Raw genomic sequence first — 20,438 nt, 5'->3', positions numbered from 1 at the left:
TTTGTTACACCACCTTCCTGCCCGTTAACTACACACACACACACACACTTAAGGTGGAACTTCAGTGATGTTTTTATTTACTATCTTCATCAACATTGAAGGCAGTGACTCCGACAAGCTCAAGCCAGCCAAGGACTGCACACCTATTGAGTATCCAAAACCTGATGGACGGATCAGTTTTGACCTCTTGTCGTCTGTGGCTCTGAGTGGTACTAATCATGAACACGACCAGCCAGCACACTTAACCTTAAAGGATGACAGTATACCTGTGAACAGAAACCTGTCAATATACGACGGGCCAGAGCAGCGGTTCTGCCCTGCAGGTCAGTCATGGCTTCCACCCATTGCTAAGTGTAATAACAACCGTTGGCTTTAAACACTGTCAGAGAAATGGTTTACTTCCCCCCACTGCTTGGAAATTGTTGTGACGCCTGTAGTCAGCCTCCTAGGAAATCCACTCTCAACTGGCAATGCTAATGGAAAACTTCTGTCAAGCCTGGTTTGCCCTCGTCTCCTGTCAGACTAACGGCTATGAACGAGCACTACCTCTCTTCGCATGTTCACGTACTTATTTTTCAAGATTTATCTGAGAGGAGGCAGATCTTCCATCCACTGTGCACCACCCAAACGGCCGCACAGCTGGGGCAGGTCAGGCAGCGGCCAGGGATTCCATCTGGGTCTCCTCCTTGAGCGTCATCTACTTCCCAGGCACACTGCCAGGGACTGCATCAGGAGTGGAGGAGCCGGGATCAAACCGGCACTGGGACCAAGGTGCAGGCAGCCCAGGCGCCATTAGCACATACGTATGTATGCATGGTTACGGCCACCTTCATGTCCTAGAAGGTCATCATGAACAGTGTTCCTTCTAGTGCCGAGTTTGCAACTAAAATCACAGTAATAGGAACTAAGTCTCAAATGATATAAAGCAAGTAAAGTATTTTAAAATTTCATGGAAAATATGTAGTATGGAGGCTGGCATTGTGGCACAGTGGGTAGGTTAGGCGGGCACCTGTGACACTTGTATCCCGTGTGAGTCTCGGCTGTTCCACTTCTGATCCAGCTCCCTGCCAGTGTGCCCGGGGAAAGCAGCAGCAGATGGCCCACGTGCTTGGGGCCCTGCCATTCATGTGGGAGACCCAGATGAAGCTCCTGGCCATTTGGGGAGTGAACCAGCAGATGAAAGATCTCTCTGCCCCTCTAACTCTGCCTTCCAAATAAATCTTAAAAAAAAAAAAAAGTATGTATTAGGGAAAAAAATGCATGGATTTCAACACTGTTTTGCACCAAATGATTCCCCATGATCTCTGGAAGTAGCCTTGTGTTAGATGTGTGAGATTAATACACTCTCCAGAGACTGGGACTGAGGCTGTTCCAGGACAAGGACCTGGACTGTAACTTTGAATACACGGATTATAAACTCCAAGTGTAAGGACTGAATCTGTTTCAACTACAGCATGTATTCATGGAGGCCTCAAAAACTTAATAGAAATGCACTTTATGAAAAGATTATGCATGGAATTCACACTTTTTGGAGCTCCATGGTATACATGCACATCAAAGGTAAGCACCCTTGGCAGTGAGGCTCAGCAGACACTGCTGTGCTTCCTCTTACTGTGTGTGCAGTCTGTACTAACAGTGGTAGCGCACACCATGCATTTTCACATCTCTAGACAGAAAACAACCTTCACAGGTAGCTACTATTCAAGCTTTGGTTCTCTAATAGTATTTTTTTTTAAACAGGGGTTTATGAATTTGTGCCTTTGGAACAAGGTGATGGATTTCGGCTACAGATAAATGCTCAGAACTGTGTGCACTGTAAAACGTGTGACATTAAAGACCCAAGTCAGAATATTAACTGGGTGGTACCTGAAGGTGGAGGAGGACCTGCTTACAACGGAATGTAAACCACAATCGACTTCATTCATTTGCAGGCACATCTGACAGCCAGTTTTTTAACGTGTAAGGCAAGTTAACTTTTAAAGGTTAACAGGTACCAAAATATAGCATTAATTGTCAGGATGTGCACAAAATAATTACCAGTGAAACAAAACCTTTATACTACCATTTCTAGAATTGTCCTATAAAATTTATAAATATTTCCCTTAAATAAAACTTTGTAAATGATGCAGCATCTACTTACCACTCTGCTGTCCTCTGATTTAGTACTAACAGAAAAATGCACTTTTGACCTTTACAGTTAACTTGCCAAACTGAAGTCTTAAAGTCCAAAAATTAACATATTCTGGACCAGGGGAAAGCCTCAGCTCATCCCTTACTGTGAGTGTGGTCTTGCTGAGATACAGCTGTGCTCACTGGTTGTCTGTGGCTAGTTTTGAGGCAGAAGTGCAGAGCTGAGATGTGACAGACAAGCACTGCAGAAAAGGCTGGGCCAACCCCTGAACAAGAATATGCAGGTGGTTCGAACAGTTCCTGGACAAAATGAAACTCAGAGCGCAGTCTGCAGCATAAACTTTTCCCATAGTTTTTTTTTATAAAACACCAGCACAAACCAGCTACAACTACAGATACAGCAAAGAATTGGAGGAAACCACAAAAGCTCTCATCTACTTACCCAGCAAAGTATATGTTTAGGAGTTTAAACACTGGCTGTACACCATTATTTGAAAATGAAGCGACTTTACTGTAACACTTTTATTAAGCGTAAACCTTTATCAATATTCCTAACTGTAAACAATGGGAGCTGAAATGTCACAGGAAACACATTAGGGGTCACAGACAGACCCTGACCCTTACATTTGCTTAATGCCTTGGTGTAACCAATGCAGACTGGTTAAGCAAACATTTTTGCATATACTGCCTTCTCTTTGTCTTTCTGTGCCTTTATCTTCTGTTTGACTTTCAGCAGTTCTGCCTGGATAGCTGCAAAATAAACATGCAGTGAGTTATTTCTCAAAATCCAGCAAATTAGGGTGATTAGCAAGTTTTAATAATAACTAGCTTCCCCTTGATAACACCTCTTAAGAACAATTGTAAAAACTAGGAAGAGCTGGAAGCTGTCAGCTGAGGGACGCCATTACGTAAACAGGCCCTCCCCACCAGGGAGAGCACGACTGCCTCCCTTGTTCTAATTCAGCAAGACAAGACCAAAGTTTGGTTTTCCATATGCAGACCTTATGCTCCTATTCATACTTGGCCAGTTTTTTTAAAAATGACTTTTTGTCAAAGTGTCCCTAAATCATGTATCCAGTAGCTACATGTACGTTATAGTCACATTCGGCTCAAATCTATCAGTGTTGAGTTTTCAACTGGAATCACAGGAACCAGGTCTCAGATGAGAAAGCAGGGCAAACAGTATTCAGCTACACGAAAAACTAGCACATTTTGACGAACTAGAATGTAAGCCCCTTGAGGGCAGGGACCTTGACTGTCTTGTTCATTGCCATATGATCAATGCCTGGCCCAATTACAGACATTCTGTAATACTAGTTGAACAAATAAATCAGATCTGGCACAGTGTACAGTGGCTCATGAAGATCAACTTTTAAATGGCAAAATGAATGTTTACTACAAAAACTGCCAACCTACCTTTATCTTCTGGCGCGATCTCCTGAGCTTTCTTAAGATCAGCCTGTAGAGGGGAAAAAATTAAGGAAAAATTGGGTCTATAATTTATAAAGGTAGCTGTTTAAAAAAAAACTTGAACACGTAGAACAGAATTTACCAAAGCTTCATCATATTCCTTTAAGCCTTGCCATCCTTGAGCCTTGCGGTAGAGGGCCTTGGTATTCAATGGGTCTATTTCAAGAGCCTGCAAAGAGATCATAAAATGGGTATTCACAGCTAAGTATTACATTATGTGCCAAATCGCAATTTGTTGTCTGTTGGATCTGCAAACTAAATAGCCCTCCTTTGCCAGCAGGTTCAGTACTAGACTTCGTCAGCAGAGGGCACTAAATGGACATGGAAGAGAAAGACTGCGCTTTTGCAGGCTGCATGTGCTCCTCTCAGTACTGGAGTTTCTATCTCAGAACTCGGCCCTAATGCGTTTATGAAAAAATCGTAATAAATAAGAATCTGTATCGTGTCACCTCTTAGTATCTGTTAGAGGACATCCGCGGATACCAAAACCCACAGGTGCTCGAGTCCCTGACATAAGAGTGGTGTGCAGCACTTGCATACAGCTAGCGTGGGGTACCCTGCTACACAGTGTCGTCTCCAACACCACCTGATACAGTGTAAAGGCTACCAGACAGTCATGCTGCATTGTTCTGGGAACACTAAAAATGGAAAAGAGTCGTTCATGTTCAGTACATAGCATTTCTAATTTACAGCTGGTTGGATTCAACAATACAGAACCCAGATACAGAAGGCCAACTGCACACTCGTTCACTTGCTATCCACATTTCTAAATTAACAGCTCCCACCCTAGAAATGTTTAAATAAATATATTGTTTTCATAACATCTTTTAAATTTTCACTCAGATGTTTACCAGAGAGGCATACTGTGTCTTCCTCACAAAGGTCAAAATGAGATCCAGAAGAAAAAGTCTTCTTGGATAATTTGCCTGTTGTGCACCACCTTCTAACTACATTCCTGCTTACCCTTCAGCCCAGCTTCCTGAGCAAGAACCTCATTTTAGTTCCGCCTGCTCTGAAGACAGCTAACCTATGCACACGATTAAATCGTGCAAACTCCATGAAATGTTGTGGTCGGTGTTGTGCAGTGCGTTAGGCCACCACCTGCAAGGCCAGCATCCCACACGGGCACTGGGTCGAGTTCCGGCTGCTGCATTCCCAATCCCGCTCCCTACTAGTGCACCTGGGAAAGCAGGAGATGGCTTTCGTGTCTGGGGCCCTGCAACCAAAGTGGGAGATGCGGGTGAAGCTCCTGGCAGCCCAGCCCCGCACTGTGGCTGTCTGGGGAGGACACCAGCGCTCTCTGCCTCTTCCTTCTTCTAACTCTGCCTTTCAAATTAATAAATAAATCTTTGAAAAACAAAATGTGCAGCTTAGAAAAAATTTCAGACTCGACCACGGGGAAGAGTCATCATTGCTCTATTTGAGGAAAGCAGTTCTTTTATGGATTTATTTATTTGAAAGGCAGAGTTACAGAGCAGGAAAAACAGCGAGCGAGCTCTTCTTCTGCTGTTCACTCCTCAAACAGCCACAACGGCCAGCACCAGGCCAAGGCAAAGCCAGGAGCTTCTCCCAGGTCTCCCGCGTAGCTGCAGGGCCCCAGGCACTTGGGCCAACTTGTGCCGCTTTCCCAGGTACATTAGCAGGAAGCTGGATTGGAAGTAGAGCAGCAGGCACTAACTGGCACCCATGTGGGATGCCAGTGCTGGAGGTGGCAAGCTCTTTCTAGCTTTATCAGTTATACATAGACGACCCTCAAAGAAACATGACATTCCTGTGTGTCCAGGACTGCCCAGTCTCCCTATACACTTCCTGACAACCCCAAATAGAAATTCCCTCCTATACCAAATCTGTGAAGCTTCTTGAGGATGTGGGTCTGTGTGTTAATTAAAATAACGTTTCAGGACAAGCGATACGGTGCAGTGCTTAAAGTGTCACTTGGGACACCCACATTTCACATCCGAGTGAACTGAGTCCCTATTACACTTCCAAGGCAGGCTCCTGCTGATAGGTATCCTGGGAGACAGCCCACGATGGCTCTGCTACCCAGTGTAGGGCCTGGATGGAAGTCCAGGCTCCTGGCTTTTGAAGTCATCTGGGGAGTGAACCAGCAGACAGTATACTGTCATTCTGCCATTCAAATAAAGCAAAATAATTTTAAAAATGATATAATTTTAAAAATAAGATAACCAGTCCCAATTAGGTACATAAAATGTGCCAACCACTGTCAAACGTTACTTTACGACAGTACTTCAAAAAGCTCATGAATGACATCCACGCCTGTCAGGACTGGAGCAGATTCAAGTTTGTTTTCAGTAAACTTCAAAGATTAAAAAAACACTTCATGAAAAATGGAATGGATAAGTTTACTTTTACATTGGTGCAATTCATGCCGAAAGTTTGAGCAAAAATAAACATCTTTCAATCTCACTTTTCCAGAAACTTTTTTTTGAAAGGCAAAGAATCAAAGCTCCTATCTGCTGGTTTACTCCCCAAATTCTTGTGACAGTTAGGGGCTGGACAGGACTGAAGCCAAGATCAGGAAACTCAATCCAAGTCTTCCCCGTGGGTGGCAGGAACCCAACGACTCGAGTCCTCACCTCTGCCTCCCAGGATCTGCTAGCAAGAAGCTACAATCAGGAACTGGAACCAGAACCTGAACCTGAACCCGGAACTCAAGCGGGACACAGGCATCCTAAACAGTATCTTAAACACTAGGCCCCTCCATGAACTTTTGAAGTCCCTCATGTGTTATATTTGTAACTAGCCCATGAGGTAGGTATTATTTCCATTTTACAGATGGAAGAATAGAGCCTCCAAATTTAGCAGCGTATCCAAGATTACAAGGCGCGTGAATGGCAGAGATCTCACTTAAAAAACCATGTCTAGCCACACCACCCAAATTCCTAGTCATTCCTGGCACATTACAGTTGCTCTTAAATGAATAAATGAGCTGATACACATGCTTTGAAGGAAAAAAAAACCTCAAGTATCTTAATAGGTATTAAGTGACAGTTATAAGCAACGTGAATGGACTGAGAACTGAGGTCCAAAACAGACAAGATGACTTCCATCACATTTTAGCAAGCCTTACTGGATCCTATACAACAGATACACATCAATGTGTAATATTTTTGTTCACGTTATTATGTGAAAGTCCAGTCCCTTCAAACGAGCTTACCTCCAGACAGCTGTCGATGGCTCCCTGCCAGTCTGACAGCTTCAGTTTGCAAGCACCAGTGTTCAGCACGCAGCTTAAAGCTACAGGCTGCAGCCTCAGCCTGTCTGCTTCCTCAGCGACAGCTCTGGAGCTCTCCACGTATCTGGAGAACATTTTCAGAAAGGCAGCATGCGGTGTTACACAACGAGAGTTCCTTCAACTGTGTCAAAAGGGCTTACATCATTTCTGACTAAGAACCTCAGCAAATGCTGTCCATACTCTTATTAATGATCACAATCTTTTTATTAAGTAATATTTCTTTTGGAAGTTTTGTTCCAATATTTTTCCCTGAAGTGTTCAAAAAGGCCAACCCAACAATTCCCAAATCTAATTATGCACTCATAAAACTCCTATTTTTAAAACTCAGGCCCTGCAAAGTGTACTTTCAGACATTATGGGTTTTTAAGAAAGCTTTTATTTAATAAATACAAATTTCATAGGTACAACTTTAGGAATATAGCGGTTCTTCCCCTCATATCCACCCTCCCACCACCTACTCTATCCCATCCCATTCTTCATTAAGATTCATTTTTAATTATCTTTATATACAGAAGACCAACTCTATACTAAGTAAAGATTTCAATAGTTTGCACCCAAAGTATAAAATATTGTGTAAATCAAGTTTTACCGTTAATTCTCCTAGTAAAACTCATCAAGGACAGAGGTCCTACATGGGGAACAAGTGCACAGTGACTCCTGTTAACAACTGACACTCTTATTTATGACATCAGTAATCACTCGAGGCTCTTGTCACGAGCTGCCAAGGCTGTGGAAGCCTCTTGAGTACACAAAGTCCATCGGTATTTAAACAGGGCCATATGCAAAGAGCACGTTCTCTCCTCCTTTCAGAGAAAGACCTTCTTTGATGGCCCGTTCTTTCCGGTGGGATCACTCACAAAGATCTTTCATTTACATTTTTTTTTTTTTGCTTTCCATGCCTGAAATGCTCTCATGGGCTTTTCAGCCAGATCTGAATGCCTTAAAGGCTGATTCTGAGGTCAGAGTGCTGTTTAGGGCGTTTGTCATTCTAAGTCTGCTGTGTGGACTGCTTCCCATGTTAGATCATTCTCTTCTTTTTAATTCTATCTATTGTTATTACCAGACACTTGGTCTTATTTATGTAATCCCTTTGACCCTTTTTCCTATCTATATGATCAGTTACACACTTAAAATGAACACTTTAACATGTAAGATGGCATTAGTACCACCCAGCTTAATGGGATTTGGAGTCCCTGGCCAAGGTTTTAGCTTTACCCTTAGGGGTAAGTCCATGGGAACATGTGCAGAACTGTACATCTCCTCTCTCTTATTCACACTCTTATTTTTTACCGGGATCTATTTTTTTTTTTCCCGTGAAGACTCCCATCACGTCCGCACCTGCCCCTCACCTCACACAACCGGCACTGGGATCTATTTTCAATTAGATTTAAACACCTATGAATAATTCTGTGCTAAGTAAAGAGTTCACCCAATAGTATTATACAGAAAAAGAAAATCATAAAAAACTAAAATAAATTTTTCCTCGACAGTTAAGACAAAGGCTGCCCAAGTCATTGCTTCTCACAGTGTCAATTTCACTTCTACAGATTTCCTTTTAGGTGCTGTTAGTTGTCACAGATCAGCGAGACATTATGCTTGAAACTAAGATTCTCATGACAGAAGGAAACCGAACAGGGAAAGATGAAGATCCCTGTAGTACTGATTCTGAATTGCCGCCTGTGACTCCAGCACCCCACGTGCACAGCAGGCGAAGCCGCCGCCTGTGCCCCAGCACCCCACGTGCACAGCAGGCGAAGCCGCCGCCTGTGCCCCAGCACCCCACGTGCACAGCAGGCGAAGCCGCCGCCTGTGACTCCAGCACCCACGTGCATAGCAGGCGAAGCCGCTGCCTGTGCCCCAGCACCCCACGTGCACAGCAGGCGAAGCCACCGCCTGTGAGAAATCTGAACATGGATTATACATTAAATATTATTATTCTAGGGGCCAGCACTGTGACGCAGCAGGTTAAAACCCTGGCCTGAAGCGCCAGCATCCCATATGGAGTGCCAGTTCTAGTCCCAGCTGCTCCACTTCCAATCCAGCTCTCTGCTGTGTCCTGGGAAAGCAGTAGGAGAGGGCCCAAGTCTTTGGGTCCCTGCACCCACATGGAAGACCCAAAAGAAGCTCCTGGCTCCTGGGTCCAGATCAGTGCAGCTCCAGCCGTTGACCCTATTTGGGGAATGAACCAACAGAAGGAAGACTTTTCTCGCTGTCTCTTCCTCTCACTGTCTGTAACTCCACCTCTCAAATAAATAAATAAGTTCTTAAAAAATAAAGAAATAAACTTAAAAAAAAAACTATTATTCTATCAGTTTTATTTTTGAAAGAGTAACAGACAAGCACAGAGATCTTCCATCCACTGGTTCATTCCCCAGATGGCTGCCAATAGCCAGGGCTGCACCAGGCTGGAGCCAGGAACTCCATCCTTGTCTCCCAATGTGAGTGGCAAGGGCCCAAGTATTTGGGCCATCATCCACTGCTTTCCCAGGTGCGTCAGCAGAAAGCTGCATCAGAGACAGAACAGCCAGGATTCACACTGGCACTCCGACGTGGGATGTCAGCGTCACAGTGGTGGCTTAACCTGCTGCCCCACAACCTCACTTCACTTGGGGTGTTTCAATGGCACTGCAGTTACACAGAGTGTGCTTGGTCTGTTAGGAACTCATGCTAAAACACTGAGGGGTAAAGTATCATCTACAACTTCTCAAATGGTATTGCAAAATATAAAAAGCAGAATCAGTGAATGCAGGTAAAGGTTTGTAAGTAATCATGTACTATTCTTTCAACTTTTCTGTATTTTAAATTTTTTCAAATTAAGTTGAGAACAAAAGAAATACAAGTATTTCAACACATCTTATTACTCTACTAATTTGCCAAAATACATAAGCAATCTTTATAATTCATAAATTCTTAAAATTTATTAAAAATCTTACTACCTTAAAACTTTTGTATATTTTTTAATAGCCATCTCCCAGTTCTGAGATTTGAAAAAATTATTTCCAATGTTTTTTAAGTCTTCTGTAACTAATAAAATTTTATCTACCTGTAAGAAAGAATACAAATATGCTGTAAGTTAGTGCGTACTGTGGTCTAACAGTAGGTTGTATCATTATAACACGGTAATACAAAGCTCCAACTTTAAAGTTTGACTAATCCGAAAAGTACTCACATCCTTCAAGTCTATATCTGCATCCTCAGGGAAATCCGGGTGGCTATCACCAGAGCCATCTTTGGGGAATATTCCCCAATCATCCCCTTCCTTCAGTTCTCCACATTCTGCAATAACGCACAGCTGTAAAAATAATACCAAGATGCAGAAATGCACTATTATACTAACGAGAGATTTAAAACATTAGTTTGAGTGTGTAAGCTATATGGCTAGAAGTCATGCAATTTCTGTAAAAGAATTAGGTCAGGAGGTTCATCTATCTGCTATAATTATAACATCCTTTGCATGCACTCCAATTAAGGTAACGGTGTCACTGTGTATTGCTACTCAGGAACTCGGGGAACACACAGTAAGCTGAAAGTGCTACCATTCTCTAAGCGGTTGTCTTTAGATGAGACATATGAGCTTTCAACTTGTCACTACACTGTTGCTTTCATACTGTGGGAGCCGACCTCCTAAGGCTCCAATTCCCACGGGTAACAGTCACTCAGGCTGGGTAGCATTGTGGTGATTCTGATTCACAGGCAGCTGGAACACAAGGATCTGCAGAAATGTTCTAGTACAAACCCATAAGTGATTAAATAGTACGAGGAAACTGGACAAGTCACTAGATGAAGGCCTAACCCCTAATGGCACAGTCCAATTAGACTCTAGTTTGCTGTCCTTGCTACTACGCATGCATACTGTCTGAAAAGTTTTGCAGGTATAGCAAGACTCGAGTAATCCAGCAAATGTCACCAACAGTGAAGGTGAAGTAGGAATACAAATCGCCTTTTAACCCTCCCTAATCTTTCCCACTGCTGTAATCAGTTTCAAAGAAAAAGTGGCAGATCCAGGCTCCAATACCAAAAAGCATCCTAACATTTTTCAGTTTTTCCAGCTAACAATTAGCTGACCCTTTAGGTTACATTTCTGTAAGACAGCAACTAAGAAAATAAACGTATTTCACTCTAACTTAGTACTCACTTTGGCAGGTTTTTCACCTTTCACCTCCACGTTCTCCAGTGTCCTGGCCACACCTATCCCTTTAATTACTTGGCCGAATACCACGTGTTTCCCATCCAGATGAGGGGTTGGAACTGTTGTGATGAAAAACTGAGAACCGTTTGTGTTGCGACCAGCATTCGCCATGCTCAGCAAACCCTCCCGATCATGCTGTAGAAATAAAAGCCATGAGAAGTACACCAGGGTCAGAGCCACGAGTCTGAACCGTTCTTTCAGCAGGCGTGCACATTAAACAGGTGGACTGCACCTCCATGGAGAGCGAACTTCACGTTGAGGTTTTTAAAAATATTTTATTTTGTATAAATTGCAAACCTTTACTTCACAAAACATGGGGTGCTTGATCAGATTTTAAGCTTAGATAACAGACACATAACGGGGTAGAGTCTTCTAGTTGAGGCTTCTTCATTGTATTTCCGCTAGCTTCCAGGTAGGCTGGTCTATCCACACTGATCTGAATGAGGAAACCCTCTGTATCAGTTAGTACTTTTGTTGAAGATTCTGTCTAGTGGATTCGCCAGTTTAGGTTCAGTGGAAACACTTAGCTGGCTCTGAATGTACGTTTCCTGATGTTTTACATATTCTACTTCATTATTCCACCCATTAAGCTAGCCAATAATCTACCAGCATTTAAAAATTATTCTCCGGGCTGGCTCAGTGGCGCAGTGGGTTAAAGCCCCAGCCCGCAGCGCCCGCATCCCATATGGGTGCCAGTTTGAGTCCCGGCTGCTCCTCTTCCCATCCGGCTCTCTGCTATTGCCTGGGAGAGCAGTGGAAGATGGCCCAAGTCCATGGGCCCCTGCACCCACGTGGGAGACCCAGAAGAAGCTCCTGGCTCCTGGCTCCGGATCGGCTCAGCTCCGGCCGCTGCAGTCATTTGGGGAGTGAAGCAGCAGAATGGAAGGACCTCTCTGTCTACCTCTCTCTGTAACTCTTTCAAATAAATAATTCTTTAAAAAAATTATTCTCATAACTGAACAGAAACTACATCAGCTAAACAAAATTACAAGAAATAAATTTATTTAAACAAACAAACAAAGATGGAGTGAGGAGAGAGGCTTGTTCCTGGCGTGGTCGTCTCCAGAAGAGGCCCACAGATCATCTCGGAGGTGCAGAAGCTGCACTAGGAATCTAACCCATGCACCGGCTTCTGCACCAGGACAGAGCTGCACTAGGAATCTAACCCATGCACCGGCTTCTGCACGAGAAGAGGCTGCACTAGGAATCTAACCCGTGCACCGGCTTCTGCACGAGAAGAGGCTGCACTAGGAATCTAACCCGTGCACCGGCTTCTGCACCAGGACAGAGCTGCACTAGGAATCTAACCCGTGCACCGGCTTCTGCACGAGGACAGAGCTGCACTAGGAATCTAACCCGTGCACCGGCTTCTGCACCAGGACAGAGCTGCACTAGGAATCTAACCCGTGCACCGGCTTCTGCACGAGAAGAGGCTGCACTAGGAATCTAACCCATGCACCGGCTTCTGCACCAGGACAGAGCTGCACTAGGAATCTAACCCATGCACCGGCTTCTGCACGAGAAGAGGCTGCACTAGGAATCTAACCCGTGCACCGGCTTCTGCACGAGAAGAGGCTGCACTAGGAATCTAACCCGTGCACCGGCTTCTGCACGAGGAGAGGCTGCACTAGGAATCTAACCCGTGCACCGGCTTCTGCACCAGGACAGAGCTGCACTAGGAATCTAACCCGTGCACCGGCTTCTGCACGAGGAGAGGCTGCACTAGGAATCTAACCCGTGCACCGGCTTCTGCACCAGGACAGAGCTGCACTAGGAATCTAACCCGTGCACCGGCTTCTGCACGAGGACAGAGCTGCACTAGGAATCTAACCCGTGCACCGGCTTCTGCACGAGAAGAGGCTGCACTAGGAATCTAACCCGTGCACCGGCTTCTGCACGAGGAGAGGCTGCACTAGGAATCTAACCCGTGCACCGGCTTCTGCACGAGAAGAGGCTGCACTAGGAATCTAACCCGTGCACCGGCTTCTGCACGAGAAGAGGCTGCACTAGGAATCTAACCCGTGCACCGGCTTCTGCACCAGGACAGAGCTGCACTAGGAATCTAACCCGTGCACCGGCTTCTGCACGAGGACAGAGCTGCACTAGGAATCTAACCCGTGCACCGGCTTCTGCACGAGAAGAGGCTGCACTAGGAATCTAACCCGTGCACCGGCTTCTGCACGAGGAGAGGCTGCACTAGGAATCTAACCCGTGCACCGGCTTCTGCACCAGGACAGAGCTGCACTAGGAATCTAACCCGTGCACCGGCTTCTGCACGAGAAGAGGCTGCACTAGGAATCTAACCCGTGCACCGGCTTCTGCACGAGGAGAGGCTGCACTAGGAATCTAACCCGTGCACCGGCTTCTGCACCAGGACAGAGCTGCACTAGGAATCTAACCCGTGCACCGGCTTCTGCACGAGGACAGAGCTGCACTAGGAATCTAACCCGTGCACCGGCTTCTGCACCAGGACAGAGCTGCACTAGGAATCTAACCCGTGCACCGGCTTCTGCACGAGGAATGCTCTCTTTTCAGGGAGACCTGAAGAGTCGCCCCATGTTCAAACACAGCACAGGATCCTTCCTTTACATGTCAATGAACTAGGAAAAGTGACGGGATACTGAATTTATTTTTAAGATTTATTTGGGGCCCGTGACGTGGCACAGTGGGTAAATCTGCCACCTGCAGCACTGGCATTCCATATGGGCACCAATGGTTCAAGTCCTGGCTATTTCCAATCCAGCTCCCTGCTAATACGCCTGGAAAAGCAGCAGACGATCGTCCAAGTGCTTGTATCCTTGCATCCACGCGGGAAACCCAGAAGAAGCTCCTGGCTTCAGCCTGGCCCCACCCTGGCCATGGCAGCCATTTGGTAGAGAACAAGCGGATGGAAGACCTCTTTATCACTACTTCTTCCTCTCCCTGTAACTCTTTCAAATAAAATAAATAAACCTTTAAAAAGAGAGATTTATTTATTTATTGGGAAGACAGAATTAGAGAGAGAAGAGAGACAGACATCTTCCGTCTACTGGTTCACACTCAACATGACTGCAACAGCCAGGAGCTTCATCCAGGTCTCCCGGGTGGGTGGCAGGAGCCCAAACACTTTGACATCTTCCACTTCTTTCCAAGCGCCATTAGCATGCAGCTGGATCAAAGTGGAGCAGGGGCTGGCACTGTGGTCTAAGAGATTAAGCTGTCTGCAGTGCCCACATCCCACGTGGGCGCTGGTTCAAGTCCCAGCTGCTCCACTAACAAGCCAGCTTCCTGATAACACGCCTGGGAAAGCAGCAGCAAACGGCCCAAGTGCTTGGGTCCCTGAGCCTATGTGAGAGACCTACAAGAAGCTCCTGACTTTGGGTTGGCCCAGCTCCAGCCACTGGAGCCATTTGGGGACTGAACCAGTAGATCAAAGAGCTCTCTCTGTAACTCTGCCTTTCAAATAAATAAATAATTAAAAAAAAAAAAAAAAAAAAAAGTAGAGCAGCCAGGACATAGACCAGCACCAGTATGGGATGCTGGCATCGCAGGCGGCAGCTTTACTCCCCATGCCACAGTGCCAGCCCCAGATGCTGAACTTAGACAAGACATCCGGTTAGGTACTGTCCTAACCTCAGAAGAATCCAAATCTGTGCTTTCAGCCCAGGTGTATGAACACCGCGAAGAGTGCTCAAGAGAAACTCTGCCTTGACATTAGAATTCTACTGGCATCAACCCGTTTCAAAGGGTCTGTGAAACCCAGTTTCTTCATTTTTCCATCGCCTCTCTTACCGCTTTCTCAGCAGATGCCTTTTTAACTCTCGTGTTGGTGTTCCTACCTAAAATGACTTTTACCCTGCCAGTCAGTGGAAACAATTCAGCTTTCAACGCCACGCACTTGTAGAAGGCAAGAACCATGTGCCCCTTCTACATGCTCCTTCCCTTTTCATCAATATGGTCATCGCATCATCACTTTATCTTTCTGGCAGCTTCCCTGCTTGGTGCTTTTTCCACAATATTAACCACAAAATTAATTTTTTTCCATCAGCCTCCCACTGCCTTTGTCTTTCCTCACCCATATCCTTTCTTGAATTTTCTGTTTATATTTTAGTTCCTGCCTAAGCAATGCCCAGCTTACCTAACATATGTGCTCATCCTCTCCATTATATCCCCTCGTCAGGACCACATGAGGCATATCTTTCTCCTACAGCATACACAGAGAGTGAACACTACAGGCTGAATATCCCTACTGTGAAAACCCAAATTCAAAACTTACTGAGCACCAACATCATGCTCAAAACTTTTGGATTTGGGAGGCATTCCGAATTTAGATTACAGTTCCTCAACAACTCAAAACTATACAAATATTTAAAAAAAAAAAAAAACTGAAAAATCTGAAACATCTCATCATTTCAGAATGGGTTAGTCAAACTTCTGTCAGTGTTACACAAGCAAGTATATTCCATCAATCTAACATTTATTTGCCTATTGTTAACTTCCAGTTGTCCCATGTATTTTAATCTCGTCTCCAAGGCAGGATAATGAACTCCTATCATGCAGGCCTCTCATTTTCATGAGCTGTCTGGCGCCAGCGACATGCTGAACACACAGCTGTGTCGACAACACTGTACAGACTGGAGAGATTTCCTCTTCAGGTTACCCTGACTCCCTTGCTCACACTCTCATGTCTAAAGTACCACTTCACTTCTGTACTTACAAGTCCATTCTATAACCTGAACGATGCAATATGCCCCGATTGTATCGTGGGACAATGAAGATAAGAAGGCACAAGCACCACTAATGTCCTTTAGGAGCCTGGACGCTAATCGTGTCCACTAGTTCGCCAATTTCCTGACATCTTGGATTATTAAAGATAGTTTTGTTGCTCTTCAAAATCAAAGATAAAGGTGCACCTCCCACTTAATCAGTGTTTTTCCTGGAAATGATTTTGCCATGTGGTACCTGCACTTAATTTATCAGTTTAAATGAAGCATGTGATCACACTAAAATACTATAATATTTTTGACAAAATTACCAGATGAAAACTTTCCATATTAAAGATACATATTTACAAAATAACTTTTACAAGAAAAGGTAAATCTAAGCATATGTGTGACATTTTCTGGTCTCTTAATCTAGCCAGGATTCTAGATACATAATGTTTACATAATAATATGCCATTTTCTCAACTTTACCTTATAATAGAAATTCTCATCTTCAAATTTTTCACCATAAATGCTTTCTCCACCTGTCCCATTCTGATTTGAGAAGTCTCCACCCTGAATCATAAATTTCTTAATAACTACAAAAAAAGGAAAATGGGACAGACACGATGAGTTCAGCAACGGTGCCTGATGAACACGCATTAGTGAAACAGAATCATGCAGCAGGACTCCAGTCCTGTCACTGCCTGCCTCTCTCCAACCACGCCAACAGCTCCTGACTCCGAAGCTTTCTCATGATCTCAGCCCAACCTACACTTCCTGCCCAGCTCCCTAATACCACTTAGAACTGCTTCAAACGCACCTCCCTGACAAACCATCACGGAGGCTCAAACGCTGGGTCTCCTAATTCTTCTCCCATAGCATCTCGACGCCATTTCACAACAGACATCATGACGCTGTCTCTCTCAGTGAACAACCAAGTTCTTAAGGACAGCACTTGTTGCTCCTTGTAACTCTCCACGGCTGGGCACACACCAGTCACTCAGTGAGCTGAAGACCATGGATCCCTAGCAGGTCTGTCAGCCCCTGGCTGAAACAGTCCAGCAAACACCATCACTTCAGTCAAGGGTCACCCAGACCACCCCGCATTCAGACATCCCTGGGCGTCTCGGGACCCAGCGTCTGGTTCTACCACAGCTGGACGAGGTGAAAGGACACGGGCAGTCTCCCTCCCACGAAGGGTAGAGAACGCACACTCCCCCAGCGGCGAAAACACAGTGTGTGTGTGTGATGCTTTTGTCCAGGGAAGCCGGACTCAGCACCCAGGTGCTTCCTGCAGTTTACCCGGCCTGCATGTTCCAGAAGTCCAGACTCCCTAATACTGCAGAGCAGGTATTGTGCTGAGTTAGCAGTCTGTACAGCCCAGACACAGCGCACCACGCTCAGGATTTAGGAATGCTCAAGACCCGAGTTCCTGAACTCCAGCCAAGCACCCCGCTGCAGACAGCAGTCTTGAGCCTGCTAAGTTAGCCGCTTCCTGCCCATACTTTATTAGTGTATTCTAACATTTTATTAAACATGAAAGTAAACCAATAGTTTCAATACTTAAAAAAAGCAATGTTAATTTTTCTTAACAAATCAACTTTTAGAAAAATATGATTCCAGTTTAACTATTTGTTTATTGGTAAATATTTTACTGACTGCCTACTCATTAAGGACCAGATGCTAAAGACAACAATGGTGAGAACACAGTCCCTCACCTTAGGGAGCCTGCAGTCTACCGGGGGAACCATCAAATAATCACGAAACAAAGGTATGATTACAAAGTGTGGTAAGCAGATTTAATCACATCTATCAGTGTACTGAACACACTGCATCTTCGAATCTGCAGGTTTCCCAGGCAATCCAGCCCAAGAAGTAGGCGTAACTTTATCACCATCTACCTCAGGACAGCTACTCTACCCCTGGCCAGACTCTTCCTCTCCCAACGGAGTCATCTTGGAGTGAGAGTGAAATGCAAGTAATCCACTTCAAGCCACCAACGTCAGTGTCCTCCCACAGTTAACTCTACCTCTGAAAGCCCACGCTTTGTGAAACTGAGCTACTGCCTCGGACGTCAAAGCATCCCCTAGGAACTAACAGTACGTTTTAACCTTTACTGCCTACTTAGTGTTTCCTCCTCTAACTGGAAAGGAACAGGATCTGATTATCTGCAAGAAGAGCAATCAAACTCATAAAGATCTCACATACTTCGATGGAAAGGGCATCCTTTGAAGTGGAGAGGTTTCCCAGTGGTGGGTCCAATGCCTTTTTCTCCTGTGCATAGTGCACGGAAATTTTCTGCAGTTTTGGGTACAATATCTGCAAACAATTCTAAGACAATTCGACCAACTAAAAAAAGGAAAAAAAATCTTGTTAGTATGCAAAACAGCCAAAGAGGCAAATGATAAAAGGAGAGTTGAACCAATTACAGTGACAGCTAAGATAAAAAGGAAGCGGAGTGCAGGCGGTACCAAGTTCCTTTTATCTTTCCCTTTCGCACCTTCAGGAACACAGTATATTGCTGTGAACTAGTTACCGCCTTGTACACTAGAGCTCGAATTTACCCCTCTTATCTAACAGAAATTAAGTACTGCCCAGCCGCTAGGAGCACCATGCCACCTGTGAGGGCACGCGCTGCCTGCCTGTGTTCTGCTTACTTCACTGTGCACACCCTCCTCTAGCCTCATCCCAGTATCTCACTGCGTGTATACAGCGATTTTTATCCCTCTGCTGATGGGCACTTGGGTGGATTCCACTATCCTGGCCGCAGAGGATCCGGACAGAGGGCAGGTTATCTCTGATTACACTTCCTTTCCTTCGGGTACAAAGCCATAGTGGGGCTGCTGGCGCTCCCCGTCATTTACTAACCGAAATCCAGGCTACCATCTGAAACACCACACACACTATCAGCTGCAGCGGCCGGCAGATGAGCACCATTTAAGGGGCGCCGGAAAGCAGTTTCAAAGGCAGGGTAATTTCCCCCACAGCCAACAGGGGAAAACCGAGTACCCTCACAGCAGTGCGGTGGACACCCTTGATCTGCGACGGTTCTGTGTTGCAGCCTATATGAAACAAAAGCTGGAGAAAATTCCCGAGACGGGGCAAAATAAGCCCAGTCTGAAAACAGGTCGGATGCGCCTGTGAATGCGCACGTGGGCCCCGCGCGCGCATCCAAACACGGCCAGGTCGAAATTCCAGCAGTTTCAGAACAAAACCCAAGTGAGACGCACAGCAACACGCCCCTGAAGCACCACGCCTCCACAGCTGCCCTGCAACCCAGGCAAGCCCACGGGTGCTGCGAGCGCGGTGCCCCCAGGCCGAGCCGGTGAAGGCGTCTGCACGTGCCCCCGCGCCTCTACGCCAACACCCCGCAGCCGCCAGGAAAAGGCCCCTGGCAAACGAGCCCCTGAAACAGGTGCAGCCGGGGCGCGCGTGCGAACGGCGCGCGGCGCGACTGGAGCCCGGCGGACCGCGGCGCCGGGAGCCCTCCGAGCCGTCCCGCCTTCTCCGGAGAATTACGGTTTTCTGAAAAGCCAAAGGGTGCACGGGTGGCGAGGTCAAGTCCAACCAAATCAAGACAGGCGAAGCGTAAAGGGCCGCCACCATGCCTGACCCAGAAATTTCCAGAAACTTCCGCAGGACCAATGGCACTGGCACAAGGGCGCCCGCGGGCTCGACCCAGTTCTGGAAGCCCGGGCTCGTTCCCACGGCGCGGCCTAAGCGGCCACCTGCTCCGCGCCCCGCCCTGGGAGCCCCCCGAAACCCCGGGACCCTTCTCGGGGCGCCAGACGCCCTCACCTCGCTCCTCCCCGATGTCCACATCAAAGAAGACTCGGGGGTTGCTGGGGTTGGACGGCTTGGCTTGGGGTGACGGGTGCGACATCGCCACTTGCAGACGCGCGCCAAAGCACAGCCCCGAACCGCGTGCACCGTCGGCCGCCGAAAAGCCAGAACCCTCCGAGCAGCAAGCTGGCGGCGGCGCTGCGGGGCCACTTCCGGCCGGGCCCGGAAGCCCCGCCCGACGCCCGGAAGTCCCTCCCCGACGCCCGGAAGTCCCGCCCCGACTTCCGGCACCGCCTCCCCGCGGCGGTCAGCGCGCCCGTGTTCGTGCGTCCATGGCAGCCGCTTGCGCTTCTCCCTGAGCGTGGAGTTAGAAACCGCGATCCCCTTTAGTGTTCTCGCTCGCGCGTCGTCGCCTCCCCACCGTCTCCCTGCCCTCCCCAGCTCTGCCAGAGAAACTCAGTTTGCTCGTCTGGCCAGTGGGGACGAACATGTTCGCCTCGGAAGATGGCGTTCGGATGAAAGACAGACATCTCTCAGCACGATGCCTGATGTAAACTGGGCTGCCCGTCAGCGGGAGCTGTGTTGTTATTTACGTTGATCTTCGCACTATAACCTTGAATGGTGGGCCAAAAAGCGGACGCTGAGAATCCAGGAAAAAGGACGGATTGGTTCCTGAGGAAACCGCATTATGAGGGCGTCCGTTCCCTGACGGGCCTGGTAAAACGCCACGCTCCATCTTCCTGCGTGGGGCGCTCTCGGCCTCGCTCTTGGAGAGAGCCTGACTGGAGACGTCTGCTCGTGCGGACGCATTGATTCTAGTTCTGATAGAGCCCACAGCGAAAACGCAGCCCGATGCTTCTCAGGGCACGAAGCAGCTTTCCAGGCTTGCCGGGGTTTTTTGCTAGAAAAATTTTTTAAAAATTTA

At 46.6% G+C, this 20,438-nt stretch overlaps 2 protein-coding genes across 4 annotated transcripts in view; one reads left to right on the top strand and one right to left on the bottom strand.

Moving 5' to 3' along the window:
* Positions 1-2,135, top strand: part of ETFDH (electron transfer flavoprotein dehydrogenase) — a 28,743-nt gene extending 26,608 nt beyond the window's left edge. Inside the window, exons 12-13 of one of the 2 annotated variants that reach the window (XM_002720545.5) lie at positions 102-323; positions 1,741-2,135. In XM_002720545.5, coding sequence (XP_002720591.1) covers positions 102-323; positions 1,741-1,904 — 386 coding nt within the window. In that variant the 3' untranslated portion in view covers positions 1,905-2,135. The remainder of the gene's footprint in view (positions 1-101; positions 324-1,740) is intronic. The other variant, XM_051831713.2, reaches the window with a different exon arrangement.
* On the bottom strand, positions 49-19,966 carry PPID (peptidylprolyl isomerase D). 2 transcript variants are annotated; one of them, XM_008273485.4, is made up of 11 exons: positions 19,529-19,768; positions 17,939-18,079; positions 16,220-16,326; positions 10,992-11,180; positions 10,026-10,148; positions 9,793-9,899; positions 6,779-6,920; positions 3,683-3,769; positions 3,547-3,589; positions 2,755-2,880; positions 49-266 (listed from the first exon to the last, which is right to left on the bottom strand). In XM_008273485.4, the coding sequence occupies exons 1-10, from the start codon at positions 19,611-19,613 to the stop codon at positions 2,792-2,794; spliced, it is 1,113 nt and encodes a 370-aa protein (XP_008271707.2). In that variant the 5' UTR covers positions 19,614-19,768; the 3' UTR covers positions 49-266; positions 2,755-2,791. The 2 variants fall into 2 exon arrangements, with proteins under 2 accessions (XP_008271707.2, XP_069904375.1); XM_070048274.1 differs by lacking the exons at positions 49-266; positions 16,220-16,326; positions 17,939-18,079 and having other exon boundaries at positions 2,621-2,880; positions 19,529-19,966.
* Between the last annotated feature and the right edge of the window lie 472 nt (positions 19,967-20,438).

This window comes from Oryctolagus cuniculus, chromosome 8 (genome assembly GCF_964237555.1).
Source record: "Oryctolagus cuniculus chromosome 8, mOryCun1.1, whole genome shotgun sequence".
NCBI classification, from domain to species: domain Eukaryota; kingdom Metazoa; phylum Chordata; class Mammalia; order Lagomorpha; family Leporidae; genus Oryctolagus; species Oryctolagus cuniculus.
Note: the sequence above shows the minus strand (reverse complement) of the source record. Positions and strands in the feature narration are given on the sequence as shown.

Bases quoted from the DNA above. Each gene is read 5' to 3' on its own strand.
- PPID (XM_008273485.4), bottom strand. From the start codon at position 19,613: ATGTCGCACCCGTCACCCCAAGCCAAGCCGTCCAACCCCAGCAACCCC. The intron at 18,080-19,528 runs GTGAGGGCGTCT...TCCTTTTTTTAG, and splicing joins GGACATCGGGGAGGAGCGAG to TTGGTCGAATTGTCTTAGAA. The intron at 2,881-3,546 runs GTAGGTTGGCAG...TTTATTTTGCAG, and splicing joins GATCGCGCCAGAAGATAAAG to CTATCCAGGCAGAACTGCTG.